The sequence below is a fragment of the Lacerta agilis genome, chromosome 4 (genome assembly GCF_009819535.1).
Source record: "Lacerta agilis isolate rLacAgi1 chromosome 4, rLacAgi1.pri, whole genome shotgun sequence".
NCBI lineage: Eukaryota > Metazoa > Chordata > Lepidosauria > Squamata > Lacertidae > Lacerta > Lacerta agilis.
In genome coordinates this window covers 68746856-68764794 of record NC_046315.1, presented here as the reverse complement: position 1 = coordinate 68764794, position 17939 = coordinate 68746856, and the positions used below count along the sequence as shown (strand labels likewise).

Sequence of the window (17939 nt, the reverse complement as noted above, 5' to 3'; positions counted from 1 at the left end):
GGTCATTTTTGTTAGTGTATCAGTTGCATATTAGCTGCAGAATTCATTGCGTGTGGTGGTGGTGGGGATTATGTTCTTGTTGTTTTCCTTTCTGTCCTAAACTGCACCTGAATAACTGTGCCAAATGAAGAACTTATTGTAATGGAATAAGTATTTAAATATATTAATATGCTGCAGATTAAAATAAAAGTAGAAAAAAGTCTGAGATGGAATCCTTTGTGTGTGGTCTCTCTTCAGCCATATTTCAAAAAAGTGTTCTCAGAATAAACAAGCCCAGCCCACCCCTGACTTTAATCTAAAGTGAGGCCAGGTGTTTGCAGTGCACCTTGGAAGCCTGTCCTTATCTGTTCGTTTTGATAGGTAAGTTCATACCCCACAATATTTCATCAAAAGGGTGAGCAGTTGTGGCACCCCAATTCTCATACCAAGGTTCAATTGCTATGTTCTTAAGTGCTATATAAATTTATTTTGCAGTGGCTAGATTGCCCTTGTCAGATACTGTAATTGTCTTAAAATGTTATGTTCACTTCTCAGAGCAGCGGGGGCACACATTTGTTGCATGAGAGTTTAAATGTAACCGTGAAACCTGAAATTGTCAAACAGTGACACTCTGGAAGTGCCCTTTGTGTTGTTCTCTGGATTCAAAATCAACCACCCTTTCTATTATTTCTTTCCATACACAAACCAAGATTCCATCATTCTTAGCTGGGAGGGGGGGGGGGAATATGTGCCCCACAACCCATTCTCAGTGTCAGGAAGCAATCTTCTAACAATTAGTTCCCATGGAGACACACCACTTGAATATTGTGGGTTATTAACATTCCTTTCTCAAGTAAGCACAAGAACTCTGGCCAGGTATTGCCTGAAGGCAACAAGCAGAGATGGCTGTAAGAGAAATCTGATAGCAAAAATCCTTACCGTATGAAGCATAAGACTCAGAAGCTGCAGTGTGTGTGATATGCCAGGCTTCATGATGCAGCCTCACTCTTTCCTTTGCTTAAAGACAGTCATATTGAGGTGAAGGAGAATCTAAATTCAGATTGGGGCCTTATTCCCTATGGAGGGGAATTTAACCATTTCCCCCTCACTCCATTTTGCAGATCAAACACAAACACACACCCCACCACCACCACTGCCAATTAATATGGAGATGAGTGCTAAACTTTCACAAGATTCCATTAGATTTCCAGAAAAGGCCTTTTTGTTATGTGAAAGCTAAAATATCATGTGCAATGTCGGGGAAATGGAATAAACTGCTGTGTCAATGCGATTTAACGGATGTAAATGACAAAAGACGAACTAACAGAGTCCAGGCGCTCCAACTCTCCGTATCTTGACTTATTCGGATAATTTCATGGCGTCGACTTGTTTCTAAAACCTTTTGATTGTCGTTTTGTATTGTATCGATTATGCACACCCACCGGAGCCAACTCCTAGGGGCCGAGGCCCTTTCAACAAAAATAAAATTATTTGAAGGGCTGCCCCCCCCCCCCCAGTTGATGGGCACTGCCATTCAAATAGGGTCTTGATTATGCGATCCCCCTATTTTCTTCAACTTGGCACCCCTGCTTTTTCTTCAGCGGCATGTAAATCTTTTTATCAACTCCCAGCCTCCGGCCCCAACGCAGCCTGTTGATGCTCCAGCAGAGTTCGCTTCGTTCCTGCTCCGTTGCAGCGCGCCTGGCGAGCCCCTCTCCGCAACGGGGACCCGGCCTGGCGGAGGGAGGGGCGGGGCCGCGGCGGCGGCCAATGAGCGCGAGGCCCCGCCCCCGCTGCCCCTGGGAGAGCGCGTCACAGGTTGCCTTTCGCCCCCTCGGCTGGCCGCGGCGGCGACTGGGCAGAGAGCAGCGTCGCGTCGGCCGAGCTGCCCGCCGAAGCCCCCAAGGGCGCCTGGAGGACTTGCAGAGGGCAGCGCCGCTTGCAGAGTAGGAGACTGCACGGTGTGGAGTGGCAGCCGGGATGGAGCCGACAGAGTAAGCGGGGAATGAAGTCCGAGGGGCGTCCAGGCTATTGCATTTATAGCCCACCTTTTCTCCAAGAACCTCTAGGTGGCGCACGTGTCCTGCACCACAACCCTGCGAGGTAGGATCGGCTGAGAGGCAGTGGCTGGGCCAAGATTGGACTATGTCCTGCTAATAGCACCTTTTCCCCCTCACCATGGGCGTAGCCAGGATTTATGTTAAGGGGACAGGCATTTTTTTTTGGGGGGGGAGCTGCCCCCTCCTGCCCCCCTTGGCAACGTCCATGCCCTCACCCCGTGGGCGGATGGAGGGGGGGGGGAAGCACAGGATGGTTGCCAACGCATGGGTGAGGGTTGTTATTGCCTTGATCTGTTATAGCAAACCCGCCACGAGCCTTGGGGCAACCTTGAAGACTTAGCGGATCGCCGAGACATTAGCCTGTGTGCGCCAACTCAGAAGCAAGTCCTCCTGAGCTCGCGTGCAAGCAGGCGTGTAGAGGATCGGGCCCTATGGTTGCAGCCCTGATCACGCGGAGTTAAATGACGCTGAACTTTGACGGACTTGCTCCGGAGTAAACGTCCCTTTAGCATCGTGCTGTGGGGGCTAGCTGGAGAAAACAAAAACGATCGCCCAAACCACCGGCCTGTTAGGCTGCTGCGAGACTCATTCTTCGTTTTAGCCTTGTTAATGGTCAACTTCTGCTGGTAAAAGGGAATGGAAGGGGACATGCTCATGTGTGCTTCTGCTTCTGCATAGATAGCCTTTAAAATATTTGTATTGAGTTTCCTTTTTTGATCGACCACCCAGTGCAGTAGGAAAGATCAAGTTCCTTCTTTTCCCTCTCCCTCCGACATCTTTCCTTCTCTCTCTCAAAGTGAGGTTGGATTTGTCCCAGAGGCCACAGCAATCTGGGGCCACATGCAATCTGGGGAATGCGTGAATGAATGTTTTAATTCACTTGCTCTCATCAACAGGAAAGAAAGAGGCTAATCTTATCTGGTGATTTGTTGAGTGAGAGAAGGCCTGCTGGGAACCCTTCTCTCTCCTTCCAGTTTTGGATTTACTTAGCGGATTACCCTGTTGGCTTTAAAGGATGCCTGGTAAGTGGATTCCCCCCCCCCCCTTTGTTTCTTCCTTTGGGAACTACAGTATATGCATTTTCTCCAAGCAGTTTTCATTCTGAATACATTATACTGGGCACAGTTCAATAAGAGAGTGAGAAGAAGAGGTTGAATCCTACTGCATGCTTACTTTTGTCACCAAGTAAAGTGGTACCTCGTGTTGCAGACACAATGCGTTCCGGGGTGCCGTTCACACCCTGAAAAGTCTGCAACCTGAGCGGCGATATCGTGCATGCACGGAAGCGTGATATCGTGCTTCTGTGCATGCGCAACCCGCGCAGAACACGCTGAGTGCTTCTGCGCGTGTGGCGAAACCCGGAAGTAAACACTTCTGGGTTTGATGCGTTCGTAACCCGCACCGCTCGCAACCCGCAGTGAACGCAACACGAGGTATGACTGTACACATGGACGCGGGTGGCGCTGTGGGTTAAACCACAAAGCCTAGGACTTGCTGATCAGAAGGTCGGCGGTTTGAATCCCCACGACGGGGTGAGTTCCAATTGTTTGTACCCTGCTCCTGCCAACCTAGCAGTTCGAAAGCACGTCAAAGTGCAAGTAGATAAATAGGTACTGCTCTGGTTGGAAGGTAAACAGCGTTTCCGTGCGCTGCTCTGGTTTGCCAGAAGCGGCTTAGTCATGCTGGCCACATGACCCGGAAGCTGCACACCAGTTCCCTCGGCCAGTAAAGCGAGATGAGCGCTGCAACCCCAGAGTCATCCATGACTGGACCTAACAGCTAGGGGTCCCTTTTTATACACGACACAAATACACCCTTAGTACATTCCTTCATTTCTCTTTTCTGATCTCAACCATGTAGAATGACTCTTTCTCTATATATGCACGTGCAATAGGTTTTTAAAGAATTGTATACATTTATTTCAGTGGGGCTTACTTCCGAATAAGTATGAGTAAGATTATGTAGAACATGGCCATTAGTCCATATAGTGCTGTATTGTCTGCGCGGACTGGCAGCGACTCCAGGGTTTGACAGGGGACACTCCCAGTCCTATCTAGAGATGCCAGAGATTGAACCTGGGACCTTCTGCATGCAAACCCCTACCACTGAACTATGACCCTTTCTCTAGGAGATAACTACCACACTGTATTCATAGAATTGTAGAGTTGGAAGGGACCCCAAGGGTCATCTATTCCAAGCCCCTGCAATGCAGGAATCTCCGCTAGATCACATGTGCTTAAAAACCTCAAATGGAGAGTCCATAACCTTCTAACGGATTCTGTTCTGCTGTGGAACAGCTCTTACTGTCAGAAAGTCTTCCTGATGTTTAGTTGGAATCTCCTTTCTTGTGATGAAGCTCCCCCCTCTTTTCTTTAAGAAGCACAGAAAACTGTATCATTTTTATTAGTTCACCTGTTTCCCATAGGTAAATATAAACAACCCTCTTCAATTCCTGCATGTTTCTCTATTGTGCCTGAAGTTTTATTCTGGTCTCATGAGCATAGCCTGGCATAAGCAAAATCAGAAATAGTCTGTAATGAAGTAATTTCCCTTCTTTACATGCTAAGTGTTGTTTGATGAGCAACACATCTGCTTTCAAAAATAAACATCCAGTTGCAGTAGTTGAAGATTCCTTGCAAATGCGCAGGGAAATTATAGGTTTCGTTTTGGTTCCTAATTTTAAGGTTTAGCACCCGCTCATTTCCAAGGAGGAATTTGTATTAAGCAAAACAGAGTCAATGGTACTTAGACTCTTCACGTTGCTTGCTTTCTGTACAACAGTGTTGTACGGTATCACGAGAGGGTTGCAATTTGGAGAATGTCTCCTTTCTGTAGCTTAGGCCTAGGCCTGACTGCACTGACAGTAATTTGTATGAATGGGGTGTGGTACCTACTCAGCCAGACCTCCATGAGACCTGACAAGCTAAACTGGTACATCACATAAACTCTGTGTGCATCCTACACCCCATGTCCCAGAAAACTTGTGCAATTCACTGGAGTTCTTTAACAGATGAATGGGTGTACAAATAATTATTTGAAGGCAGAGTACTTGAAGTCCACAGAAATAGCCCAATGCTTATTGGGTGCATATAGGCAAAGTAATAAATAGATGTCACATGGCCATAAACAAAGGGCTGTTGCGTACATAGCCTGAAGTCAGTGTCCTAAATGTATTAAGGCACCTGTCTGTCCCCACAGTGTGATACAAAGCTCACATACTATCACTTGCACTCATAGGCTGGCTCACCCTATATGTTTGCATCTTTTTCAGTTGTGCCAAGATTGCATGGGTGGGCCTCTGTGAGCTTGAATCTGTGTACAAGTGCATCATGTGTTATGCTTAATTCTATATTGTCTCTTTCACTATGACAAAACAAATTCTGGGACATGTCATACAATCTGCTAATAGGAAGCAAAAACCTTGCTAGCTTATGCAATTATTTACTTGTTTCTCTCAAAGGTTTATGTAAGCAAAAGAGCTTATTGTAGAGTCCGCACACGTTTACAGAAATTGCAGCTTGGTAGGATGAAGTAAGAAGGTCCCCCGCTAATTCTTGGCTGCTGTCGTAATGGACCATTCTGAAATGCTTGTTTACAGTGACAGACCAGGCCTTTGTGACCCTTGCTACCAATGATGTTTATTGCCATGGAGCTCTGGTTCTCGGACAGTCCTTGAGGAACCATAAAACATCTCGAAGGCTGGCAGTGCTAATTACATCTCAGGTCTCCAGTGCAATGAGGTGAGGACACGTTCTCAGATTCACTTAACTGGATATCTTCAAAATGTAAATGCAAATTCTGTTCCATGACCCTGATTACAAAATAACAATAAGCAGGCAGTGTGTTGAATGAGTGGCTTAATTCCCAATGAAATCATGTGTGGCCAAAAGTGTGAGCAAACAGGTTTTGTTTTGTTCAGGAAGTAAATTTCCTCTTGTGGTCCTATATTTGGATCACTTTGTGCATAGAACTGTAAGCAGAGACTGATATACTTGGGTGACTGCATGAAGAAAAGAACTGCATGCAGGTTTTCAGCCATGAAAAGTCCAAACTCCAATTTACACACAGATATGCATAACATTTCAGCATTCAGTTACAATGTGGGAAGGTGTAAGCGGTCAGTCATGGTTCCCATTCCTCTGGGAACTGCGTGTATGAGTAGGAGAGCTCCTTTCAGAAAAAACAGGTCACAGGAAGTGTGCCTGGTGCACATAGCATCAGCAAGAGGGTGGGGCTTACCCTATGCATTTTCCCATCTCCCTTTCCATATTGAGACAGAACATCCAAAAAGGGCAATATTCTCTCCAAATATTTCTAATAGTTTTTCGTGGATTTTCTTCCCTGCTCCCATTTCATTCACTTACCCGAAGAAGCACTGTCTATTGACAAATTTCATAGGGAAACACAAACATATTTATTACAGTTTAGGAAAGAAGGCGGTCTCTTAGAAGAACTACAGATAGAAGTTTTGTTTCCTATCAGAAACAAAGAACTGAAGCTTATTCAAAGAAACCGATTGGCAGTAGATAAGATGAAAGTATTTTTTTTGCCCAGTGGGCAATAAAAGCATATACATTTACCTGGGACTAAGTGAATTCCATGGGGCTTGCTTCTGAGTAGACATGTCTAGCACTTGGCTATAAATTATGGAATTAGTTCCTGCCAGATGTACCAATAGCCACTTGTTTAAATGGCTTTAAAAATGATTAGAGGTCAGGACAGCTGATGGCTATTAAGTAAGCCAAATGGTACCTGCAACAAAATGTTACCGCACCGAATGTCTTTGTTTACTGTTCCAAGTGTTAGCCATGCCTTCCTTCCATTTGCTCTCCTCCCTAACAGTCTGCTACCTTTCTGTGGCCACTGAGAATATTTAGTCTTCAAATGGGCTGTATTGGGAACCCTCCTTCATAGGATTATTTTCTCTCTCTGAATATTTTCTGCAGATGTTGGGGGGATGTTGCTCAGGAATGGTGTCGTTTTGGCTATGTAAAAATCAGCACTCATGCCCGAACATAAAAATAGAGGAAATGACAGCTCAGTGGAACTTGATATTCAGAAGCTGTCTTTGTCTCAGACTACTAGATGCTGGAGACAAGCAGCAGGGGAGAACATTCATGCTCTGCTTATGAGCTTCCAGGTGCATGCATCTGGCTGCCTGCTGTTGGAAACAGAAACTAAACTAGATGGACATTTTTTTGGATGCAATTGGGCATTTCCCCTCCCTGCTCATTTACACAGCAGGCAATTCCTCCATTACATATTGATCATTACCCAAATACAGTCGTACCTTGGTTTTCGAACAGAATGCGGTCCGGAAGTCCATTCAACTTCCGAAATGTTCGGAAACCAAGGTGCGGCTTCTGATTGGCTGCAGGAACATCCTGCAGCCAATAGGAAGCTGCGGAAGCCGCAGTGGACGTTTGGCTTCTGAGGCAAAGTTCACAAACTGGAACACCTACTTGCGGGTTTACGGCGTTCGAGTTCAAAGTTGTTCATGAACTAAACTGTTCGAAAACCAAGATACGACTGTATTCCTCATCACTTGGCAGTCAAGTGCTAGAACCGAAGTGGACATTGAATCGTTCTTCTAAGTCTTATGATAGCTGATCAACTTTGATGATTAGTTGGCATTTTAAATAGTCAGATTGGTTTTGACCTGTAATCTTTGGTTCTTGCGTGGCATCTTCAACTTGTTTTCCTTACATTTTGCTCCTGCTCCTTCGTTATCAGCGACTGCTTCTTATAGTTCATAGGAAGTGGATTTTGGTTTTGGTTTTCCTTATATTTCTAACGTGACTTTGTTTGCTTGTTTATCTTGCATCTAGTAGATACCACAGGCATCTCCCCACTCATGCGGGGGTTCTGTTCCCGGGTACCGCATGTATACATGAAATCACGTATAGTGGGGAACACCATTTAGAAAGCCTGTAAACATCCTCTAAACCCCTGGAAACCCTTGAAAACCCTTTAAAAAACCAGCTACAATTACCAGACTGGTATAAATGGTGGCAATGGTAGCTCTCAGTCTTCCTCATCTTTGGAGGATGATGTGGAAATGACAACAAGGGGGGTAGACGGGTACCCTGAAGTGCCTGGCTGTGATTTAGAAGTACCTTCTTTCTCAAACTTGGAACTCTCCACCATGTCAGTGCAAAGGCTCATGGGACTGCAGTTGCAAAGTCTCTGGGGATTGCTAGCCATTTCCCCCACTTTTCACACCCCCTTTTTGCAGTTTTCCCACTCTTTGTGGCTGTTTTTTGCCCTTTTGGCAGCTTTTGGCAGTTTAAATCAAACGTGTGTAAGTGTGGAGATGCCTGTATTTGTTTTTAAATAATCCAGCTGCTGTTCTCAGTTCAGTTTGATGTCAGAAACCCTGCACTGCATTTCTTGCAAAAGGAGATGTCTCAAGGCTCCCCATCTTGTATTTTACCTCTTTTGTCAGGGCTGCCCTCAACACCGTATTTGACACAGTGGTGGATGTGAATGAAATTGACAGCAATGACTCTGTGCACTTGGCTTTGCTGGAGAGACTGGAACTGGGTGTAACCTTCACCAAACTTCATTGCTGGACTCTTACTCAGTATAGCAAATGTGTCTTCATGGATGCAGACACATTGGTAAGGGAAGCACCGGTTAGAAAAAGAAAGTTTTGCCATGTTGCTTTCAATCCCATGTTGTGGGATTTTAATGGAAGAGATTTATATGTGGGTTGACTATCTTTAAATATACATTTCTATGCTTCGTTTCTTCTTTTCAACTTTGTCTCATATACTCTTTTTTGCCTTGAGTATTCAATTAAAGCATCCCACCAATTCTGTTAATATTTTTTCTTTTCCCAAATATACCTCTAAATACCTCCATTCTTCCTTTAGTTTCTGCTTAGATATGTTCCTAATTGCTCCTGTCATTTTCGCCAGATTTGTGAATTCTACTAATTTGATGTGCCAATCATTAATTTGAGGTACCCTTTCTCCCAATTTTGTGCTATGATTATCCTTGCTGCCGCACAGGCGTATAAAAACATGTTTCTCCTTCTCTCTGGTATTTCTTTGGGAATTATACTCAGCAGGAAGTTCTCTGGTCTTTTCTCAAATGTTACTTTCAATATCTTTTTTTACTTTTCGTATACCTCATTTCAAAAATTTTGCCACATCTTTTCTAGGTACTGTGTAATATTGATGAGCTGTTTGACCGGGAAGAACTCTCAGCAGCTCCAGATTCTGGCTGGCCAGACTGCTTTAATAGTGGTGTGTTTGTTTTCAAACCTTCTTTGAAAACCTACAACCTCCTCCTGCAGTTCGCAAATGAACACGGCAGCTTTGATGGTAAGTTCACTGACCTGCTCCCCTTCCTGGTTCTGCTTGAGTGAGGTCTGCATGGGTGAAGTTCTTTGGCAATGTGAACTTTTTGATGGAGCTGCACTCTTACCACAGCCAATGTGTTTTCATGGATGAGGACACTCTAGTAAGGCCACCGATCTCTGAAATAGCAAGCTGGGATGAAAGTTCAGAAGTAGATGCTACCAAAAAGAGAGAGGAAAGAACGTCAAGCAGCAATTGCTAGTGTAAATGGCTTTCATATATACAGCTTTGCCCATTTCCTGTATCATCTAGTTAGTTTGTACTAGATTGTGTCATTGTGTCTCAAGTACCTTTCCCAACTTTGGCTTCACAGGCTACCATTTGCTGGGTGGGGAAGTTGGCTAATAATAAATCCACCCCATAAACTCTTGGCATTTTCAGTGCTGGCTGTGGTTTTCGTTATCTCATAGCTCTACTATTCCATAAGGAGGAATGTACAAGAGAACTTGTGGTCCTCCAGATATTACTGGACTCCCAACTCCCATCATCCTCAGCAAGCATGGTCAGTTGTCAGGAATAATGGAAGTTGGAGTCGAGTATCAGCTGGAAGCCCAAAAGGTCCTCTTGCTGATGTCTCTCCCCCCCCCCCCAAAAAAATATAGCATGTCATGTAAAATAGGGAACAAGGAATAAGAAACATCAGTTTCGGAAACTGATTAAAAAAATTGGGCAGGTGGTCAAAACATTGCTGCTGTTGTTGCTGCTGTGAGTGGGAAGACCGCTCCCTCCTCTGGCCAACTCCATCGGGCCTAGGAGGCGGGCCTACACTCACCAACACAGCTTAAGAGGCGCCGAGAAGGGCAGCCTCGGCTCTTGCTCTGTAAATTTACATTGCAATGTAGCCAAAGCAAATTCCGGGTATATTGAAAAATGTACTTGGCCAATAAATTATTATTCTATTCTATTCTATTCTATTCTATTCTATTCTATTCTAAAACCAATTGTCACTACTGTTTGGCATGAGTAAGTTTGGGTTTCAAGATTAAATGGTTGCTTATGTCATGTATTCTTTTCAATACTTTAGGAGGTGATCAGGGATTGTTAAACAGTTTCTTCAACAACTGGGCAACAACAGACATTAGCAAACACTTGCCATTTCTCTATAATCTAAGCAGCAGTGTTGTCTATACCTATGCCCCTGCTTTTCAACAGTAAGTACAGAAATATACCTCTCTCTATTGATGAATGTCTACTTTACTCTAGGGCTGAAATCTCGGTGGCAAACCCTTGCATGGGCAAAAATATCTCTCCTAAAGACATATGCTCACAGGTTTCTCTTTGTCATAGCTGATAATGGGATGTCTGTACACACACGCAACACAAGATTGCTCACAACCAAGATTATATATAGGTGTTGAACCTCTCGTAGAATCATAGAGTTGGAAAGGGCCCAATACCTTGTAATGTGTCAATACAGTTTCAAAAGCAAGCCTGATTTAAGAAATCAATAACTGACTATACTGAAATTACCGATAATCTTGTGTCATACATAGCATTACTATCAGTATATATATGTAGGTCCTAATTATGGTGATCAACTGGTGAATTTATTTATATGGCAAAAACACTCAGCTTGCTGTTTCTGACCATTTATGTTTACACAAAACCAGTAATCAGGATGGAATAGTTTGACTGCCATGTTTGTGTAATCCGGAAGAAGCGATGACACGCCCAAGCATGCAAAAATGTAAACACCTAATTATGCACCAGAGCAAAAACTATTCGTTTGATAAGCAACAGGAAAGCAAATGAGACAACCCATGCAATGCTCAACTGGAAAACCAAAATTCTCTACCAGGTGCTGATGAGATGCTTTCGCTTTGAATGTGTGAGAATCCCTGCTTGCTGATGTGTAATGGGATGGAAGGTGTCGTACATTTAGAAGAAGCCCTAGGTGATGGAACAGAATGAGTGAGACTGATGTGTTTACCGTGCCACTACAAACCAATGGCATCTTGCTAAACAGCATTCTGTCCATCCTGCCTTCATCAGCAATGGCTTCCAGCCATAATTTAAAATCCCCCTCCCATGTTGAACATGGTAACACCTTCTAGTTCTTCCTTGCCCTCCCAAGTGCATTGTCAAGTTCATGCTCCATTGTCTAATGAGCGGTTTTCAAGGAGTTTACTTCCTCCTCCTCCCCCCGCACAACCAGACACTCCTGCTGTCAGTTGGCCTATGACTGCGGAGATGAAGGGAAGGGCACACTGACCCTTGTCACTAGCCACTGGAAGGCTGCATGTCTCCTTCCCAAGAGGCCACTTTCTGGCAAGGGTGACTTCAGCCATTGGTTAAATGACAGGTGGCTACAATGAGCTGCTTTCAGTCTCCCACCCAACAAAAGCACTGCTGCTGGTGTGACAACAGAAGCCTTTCCCACCACGCAGAGGACCAAGGCCTGCTGAGTACTTGCACCATCTCCATCTCAGCAAGAACACTAGCAAAGGAAGATCAGTCTGGCCCCAGCTAGATGCAAATGCCTGTTATCAACTCACATCTTAGTACTGGAATTGTCAACCTGATTTCCCTCCTCTACACTTATGTATTTGTTTGTTTGTTTGTGAGCCAGGCATAGCTGTCAACCTTTCCCTTTTTTTTGCGGGAAATTCCCTTATTATAGTATTGGGAAACAGCAGGGAGGGTTGACAGCTATGTATATAGCAGTGGGGAACAGCAGGGAGGGTTGACAGCTATGAAGCCAGGGCTTGATTTATTTTCACCCATGTTTAGCTCCTGCAGTGGTGCTGTGTATTGAATTTTAATTTCTGTGAGTCACTGGATTTTTAAAAAAACTATATACCCATGAATGAATGAATGAATGAATGAATAGTTCTGCAATGCCTTGGCAGAGATGAACCATCTTGCATCTACTTTTAAAAAAAATGGGGCTTAATATAAACTCATTTTTAAGATTACATGTGTCCTTTTTGTAGTTTTGGCAAAGATGCAAAGGTAGTCCACTTCTTGGGACCATCAAAGCCATGGAGTTATAAATACAACCCTCAAACAGGAACACTGATAGGAGACGGTTCATCCTCAGTATCTAACGGCCAGCTCTGTTTCCTTAAACTCTGGTGGACAACGTACAGTTCTGATGTATTGCCATTACTGGAAAAAATGCAGGAGTCTTCTGAGCCACAAATCCAGAGAGAAGAGGTAAATTTTTTTTGGAAGGGGAGCTTTTTGGTTTGGTTTCCTTGCTTTGTGGAAAGCAGCTTTTGAAACCGCAAGAACTTTTGTTATATGCCACAGGGGTGTGTTCAAAGAAAAAGGGTAGGAATAAGGGCAAACATCGCCTCCCCCACCACCATGCATCCCTGGGGCATGCCTAAAGCACTTCTTGAATGTGCATTGCCATTCCCTGCCTGGCAAAACTATTCACATTTTAAAGGAGAATTTGAGCTACATTAGAACAGCGAGCTGCACATAATATAGTTGTTAGCAGTGATAATAGAATGATAACTGTCAAAATAAATAAAAAGTGAAATGTAGCGGAAAAGGAAACAGAATATTTAAAATGCATAGGAACTTTCATGGATGAAGAACTTCCAAAATTACATTAATTTTTGTTGTTATTAGCCTAGCTTGAGTGGAGATGAAAGTAAATTGGAAAGAGGAAATCCTGCCATTAGCAGTTCTTTGCCAGCAAATGAGGAACATGTATCTGAAACAGTTGCAAACTCACCTGATGAGTTAACTGCCGAAAATGTAAGTACTTTTTATTTCTGCTAATTAGTTACAGTAACCTTAATTCTAAAAAATTGAAGATGCTTCCAAGTGTTCTGTATTTAAAATTGATTTAAAGCATTGTGCCAGCTTATCTCCCAAATATGTATGACGTGAGTGTGCTTAAAATCTGAGGGTGGGGGGGGGAATTCCATCGGCAAAGCAATACTATTAAATTAGGATTTCAATTGTAAATAACTTACTATAATGTGATTTTCTGTTTTTAAGATGAGTGGTTTGGACCAGACGGAGAGAAGCAGCATTAGTGTGATTCTGGTTTCCTCTCACCAGTTTTCTGCTTCTTGTTTGAGCCTTGTAGATGCACTTATCTCCCTTGGTGCCAGGGGGTGGGGTGGATCTCCTTAAAGGATTTAGGACAATAAACAGAAGCCTGGTGATACTAACAGCATGCTTATATCTCGTTCAGTTCACTTGGGGTTTTCTTCCCAGTATGTGTGCTTAGGAGCACAGCCTCAGAGCGAGGCACTCCATTTCTGACTACTTTTGGGAACTGTGTCTTCTCTCCAGAGCAGAGATGAGGCTTCTTAAACTATATTCAGTTTAATCCTTAATACTTTTACTTGACAACATGCTATGTTGCAGTCAGTGGAACTACAGTCGTATCTTGGTTCTCGAACGAAATCTGTTCTGGAAGTCCGTTTGACTTCCAAAAACGTCTGAAAACCAAGGAACGGCTTCCGATTGGCTGCAGGAGCTTCCTGAAGTCAATCAGAAGCAGCGTAAGCCACGTCGGATGTTTGGCTTCCAAAAAAGTTTGCTAACTGGAACACGCTCTTCCGGGTTTGTGGTGTCTGGGAGCCAAAACGTTCGAGTCACAAGGCGTTCGAGAACCAAGGTACACGTTATGTTGCATGCTAAGTATGTTTGAGGAACCCCGTTTTAAAAATGAGGATTTTTTAAAAAATGTGACTGGCTGGAATCTTAAGCAATCCAAACTCAAGAACGTCCTCAATGAGGGATTGGAACAAGGGGATCTCTCGCTCAGCCAGGCTGTGCCAGTTGAAATCCTGCATCCTGACACAGCCAGGGCTCAGCGAAAGAAGAGTAAGCCAAGACCAAACTAAGTCCCCCAAAAGTGGTGTGGTAGGATGGGCAAGGGGAGAAATTTGTTGTCGTTCAGTCGTGTCCGACTCTTCGTGACCCCATGGACCAGAGCACGCCAGGCACGCCTATCCTTCACTGCCTCCCGCAGTTTGGCCAAACTCATGCTAGTCGCTTCGAGAACACTGTCCAACCATCTCATCCTCGGTCGTCCCCTTCTCCTTGTGCCCTCCATCTTTCCCAACATCAGGCTCTTTTTCCAGGGAGTCTTCTCTTCTCATGAGGGGAGAATTACCCCACCCCAAACTTCATTCAGCTCAGTCACATGACTTATCAACTCTGTTTTAAAGGCTTGCTTTCCCTCTGCCAGGCTCAGGCCAGCTCAAGTGACAGTAGCCCTGCTGCTCAAGGGAGTTTGGAGTGGGAGTATTTACCTAGGCATAACTTGAGTTGGTTTCCTATATTTCGGATTGCTTTGCCAGGGAGTGATACAAACCCAAGGTCTACCAGGACAAACTGAGTAGATGTATCTCTGGCTGAGCTGGCTAAAGTCTTGGCTCAGCCTGGAGTTGCACCATTGTAAGTCTTCCACTCCAGCTCAGCCAGCTCAGCAAAGGGATGTTATGGATGGGAGAGCAGAGGACAGGGCAGGTGGAGACATATCCCTGTTCCAAACTCAGTTCAGCTTAGTCATGTGACGTAGCAACTGAAAGGAAGTTATGCTGGTGAAAAGGGTCATGGAAGTCAAATTCTATTTTAAAGGCTTGCTTTCCCTCTGCCAGGCCTGGGCTGGCTCAACCAGCAGTGTCCCCACTCTTGAATGGAGTTTGGAATAGGGGTAAGGTCCACCAGCATAATTTACCCCGGTGTATATTGGCTTCCTATCATTTAAATTGCTGTGTTAGTTAGGGTTGCCATACGTCTGGAATTCCTCAGACGTTACCCGGTTTCTGGGCAGGAATTGCTTTAATGTCTGGGAAAATCTGGCCATATGGCAAGCTCAACAACTTTTGTGTCCAGGTGTTCACTTTTTGAAATATGGGAACCCTAGTGTTAGTGAGATACCACCCCTTCACTATAAGTAGGGTAGAATGGGATGTTAGTGGTCAATACACATCTGTGTGGGTTGTGGCACACCATAGTGATGTTCTTAATAGCTGAATCACAACAGAAGAGGCTAGTTGCTCCTATTCCTTTGGTCTTTTGCAGCTTATTTTGAACCTGAAAATTACTTCTACTTTGAAAAGTGATTGACCAAGTGATGATGTATTTAAAGATATGGGCCAGGCTCCATAATGGCTTTGATAAAAACTGATCTCTTCTTTTCTGAATGAGCAGTAAGAACTTAGTAAAACAGGCACTTTATTTTTATCAGTCTGCACAGAAAGCTGAGGGCAGCCTTGAGGCCCACATCGCTGAGCCAGGTGAATCATCTCCAGAGCCCACTTTTAACCCAACTCCTCAAGAAACTGTGAAAATGGTGAATGTGAGTAATGCCTTTTGGAGGCAACGTTTATTTCTGCATTCTGATCTGAGAACAGTGATTTCGGAATGGGCACCTTCGTAAGATAATCTGTACAGACAAATAGCAACATGGCCCGCTAATTTTGTTCTGTTTTTTTAAAAGAAGAAATGGGGAGGGAAAATGGATGAAGCACTTGAAGGCATTCTGAGGCATGGGAGCAAGGGAAGAGCAAAGAACCTGAAAATGTCTGAATGGGATACACGTCCAGTGGAAACGACAGCAAAGTATTTGCAAGACAGGATCCGACATTATGGCTCACTTACATTTGCTATGAGACGCTGTTCTGCCAAATGCAGCAGTTCTTTCTAAGGATACCAGGACAAAAGAAACGAGGAGGTGGAAGGGGAACCAAAACAGCTTTATTAAACAAACACCAAACAAAACATACACACCCAAAATGTCCTCAATCTGCTCCCAGGAGCCCCTCAAGTGGATAGCAAGGACACATAAGCATGTAGACACACAGCACCCTAGTCTTATGTCTGTGATGAGGCTCACTCTCCCATCCCAAATACCTGCCTTTTATAGAGAGCTTGATCTTAATTAGCAAAAGCTGTGGTCAAACATCCAAGCTCTCTGTCCTTAAAGAAACATCCGCACAGAAGCTAAGTTTGGGGTGCGGCTCGGATATGGGGATAACTCAAAGACATGCCACTATCTCCTCGTAACAATTTCTTCCGGATTGTTTCCCATACAAATGCTAGCTCTGCTCATATCTATGAGGGGGGTCATGGAGCTGCTGCCTGGCTCTACCCATTCTGCTGCACTCTCTGCGCTCATCCCTTCTATACCTTGGGGAATGAACTTGTGCAACATTGAGCATTCTCTACTTTCGAAGAATCCCTGTGCAATTTCTACTCGTATACAAGCCCTAGAAGATCCGAGTTCTAAATAGCATAGGGAGTCTCCTCTGGCTGGAGGACTAGGGAGAAACCCCCACTGCCTCACATTATTAGAATCCTAGTGTGGGGAAATGCCTCATTTTTGCTACTCAGACCAAACAATCTGTGCGCATCCCTATTCCCATACTGTGATAATGTCCCTCGAGTAACCTGAGCTACTCTATTCTCTGTAACAATGTGTAGCTCGTCTTCTAGTTGCCCTTGGCACTGAGAAGTCAACTGTTTGCACTATTATTAGAACCTTGAAACTAGCTTTCCGTCTTTTTTGTGTCGCCTGAAAACGGTACAAATGGCGTTTCTCCCTTTTCGCAGGATGCCGTTGCCAGCTCTGTTTCAGAGCTATGTATTCAGCCAAATCCAGAGGTGCCGAGCGCAGAAGAAGAGCGAAGAAAATGGGAGGAAGGCCACATTGACTATCTGGGGAAAGATGCTTTTGAAAACATTAAAAAGAAGTTAGATTCCTTTTTGTTATAGATCTTGCTTGTGTACTCTTAGCAGGGACCGACTGCTGTTTAAATTTACAACGTATGCGAAATCTCCAGGGCCCTTCCTGTTTTGCAGGGGGGGAATGCAAACAAAAATAGCACCTTGAAAATGGTTGTGCTTGCTAAATGCACCCGTGTATGCATTGTGACAGTATGCATTGCTTCCAGAGAATGAAACGCAATGGGCTTGTAAAACTGCCTTACATGAGTCAGAACATTGGGTCAGCTTAGCCAGTACTGATTATTCTGCCTGGCAGCATCTTCTAGGCTTGTATAGTAAAGCTACTTGAGAAATGCTTAGCTGGAAATGCCAGGGGACCTTCCGTCTGCATTTCTTGTGTGGTTTTTGGTGGGACAATCCACAGTGCCTAGTTGAACAGCCCACCGGTACTGCAGCTATTCAATCTTCATTCATTTTTGCAGCTCAGTGTGTTTTGTCGGACCAATGTTGTTTTCTTTTGGATTTATTTACTTTTGTTTTGGACCAACCTCTATAGATAAGCTTGATAAAGACTTTTGAATCCATTCTCTCTCTCTCTCTCTCTCTCTCTCTCTCTCTCTCTCTCCTCTCTCTCTCTCTCTCTGTGTGTGTGTGTGTCTCATGCAGATGGGTGCTGTACACTCTGCTAAAGGTTTTTTTTTTATTACTGATCTATAGTGCCTCATGAAATATTCTCACCTTCATCTGAGAACATGCTATTTGATTCTTTGGTTTGACAGGTACAAATATTGGAAATAAAAAGTCCAAAGGCTTCTAAGGCAGGACTGATGCACACACAGCAGACTCTGTTCCATAAGACACACAGATATTTCACCTTTTTAGGAGGGAAAAAGTG

At 44.2% G+C, this 17939-nt stretch overlaps 1 protein-coding gene across 2 annotated transcripts; it reads left to right on the top strand.

Moving 5' to 3' along the window:
* The first annotated feature begins 2778 nt into the window (after window positions 1-2778).
* Window positions 2779-17638, top strand: GYG2 (glycogenin 2). Of its 2 annotated transcripts, none has more exons than XM_033147463.1 (9): window positions 2779-3061; window positions 5638-5779; window positions 8485-8659; window positions 9205-9367; window positions 10428-10554; window positions 12337-12559; window positions 12983-13111; window positions 15567-15677; window positions 16931-17638. In XM_033147463.1, exons 1-9 carry the CDS (start codon window positions 3055-3057, stop codon window positions 17090-17092), a joined length of 1239 nt encoding a protein of 412 aa, XP_033003354.1. In that variant the 5' UTR covers window positions 2779-3054; the 3' UTR covers window positions 17093-17638. The 2 variants fall into 2 exon arrangements, with proteins under 2 accessions (XP_033003354.1, XP_033003355.1); XM_033147464.1 differs by having other exon boundaries at window positions 15567-15671; window positions 16931-17637.
* The last annotated feature ends 301 nt before the right edge of the window (window positions 17639-17939 follow it).

What these genes read in the sequence shown, in the direction of transcription:
- GYG2 (XM_033147463.1), top strand. An exon ending in CACAAATCCAGAGAGAAGAG is followed by an intron (nt 12,560 to 12,982) that starts GTAAATTTTTTT and finishes TGTTGTTATTAG; the next exon opens with CCTAGCTTGAGTGGAGATGA. An exon ending in ATGAGTTAACTGCCGAAAAT is followed by an intron (nt 13,112 to 15,566) that starts GTAAGTACTTTT and finishes TATTTTTATCAG; the next exon opens with TCTGCACAGAAAGCTGAGGG.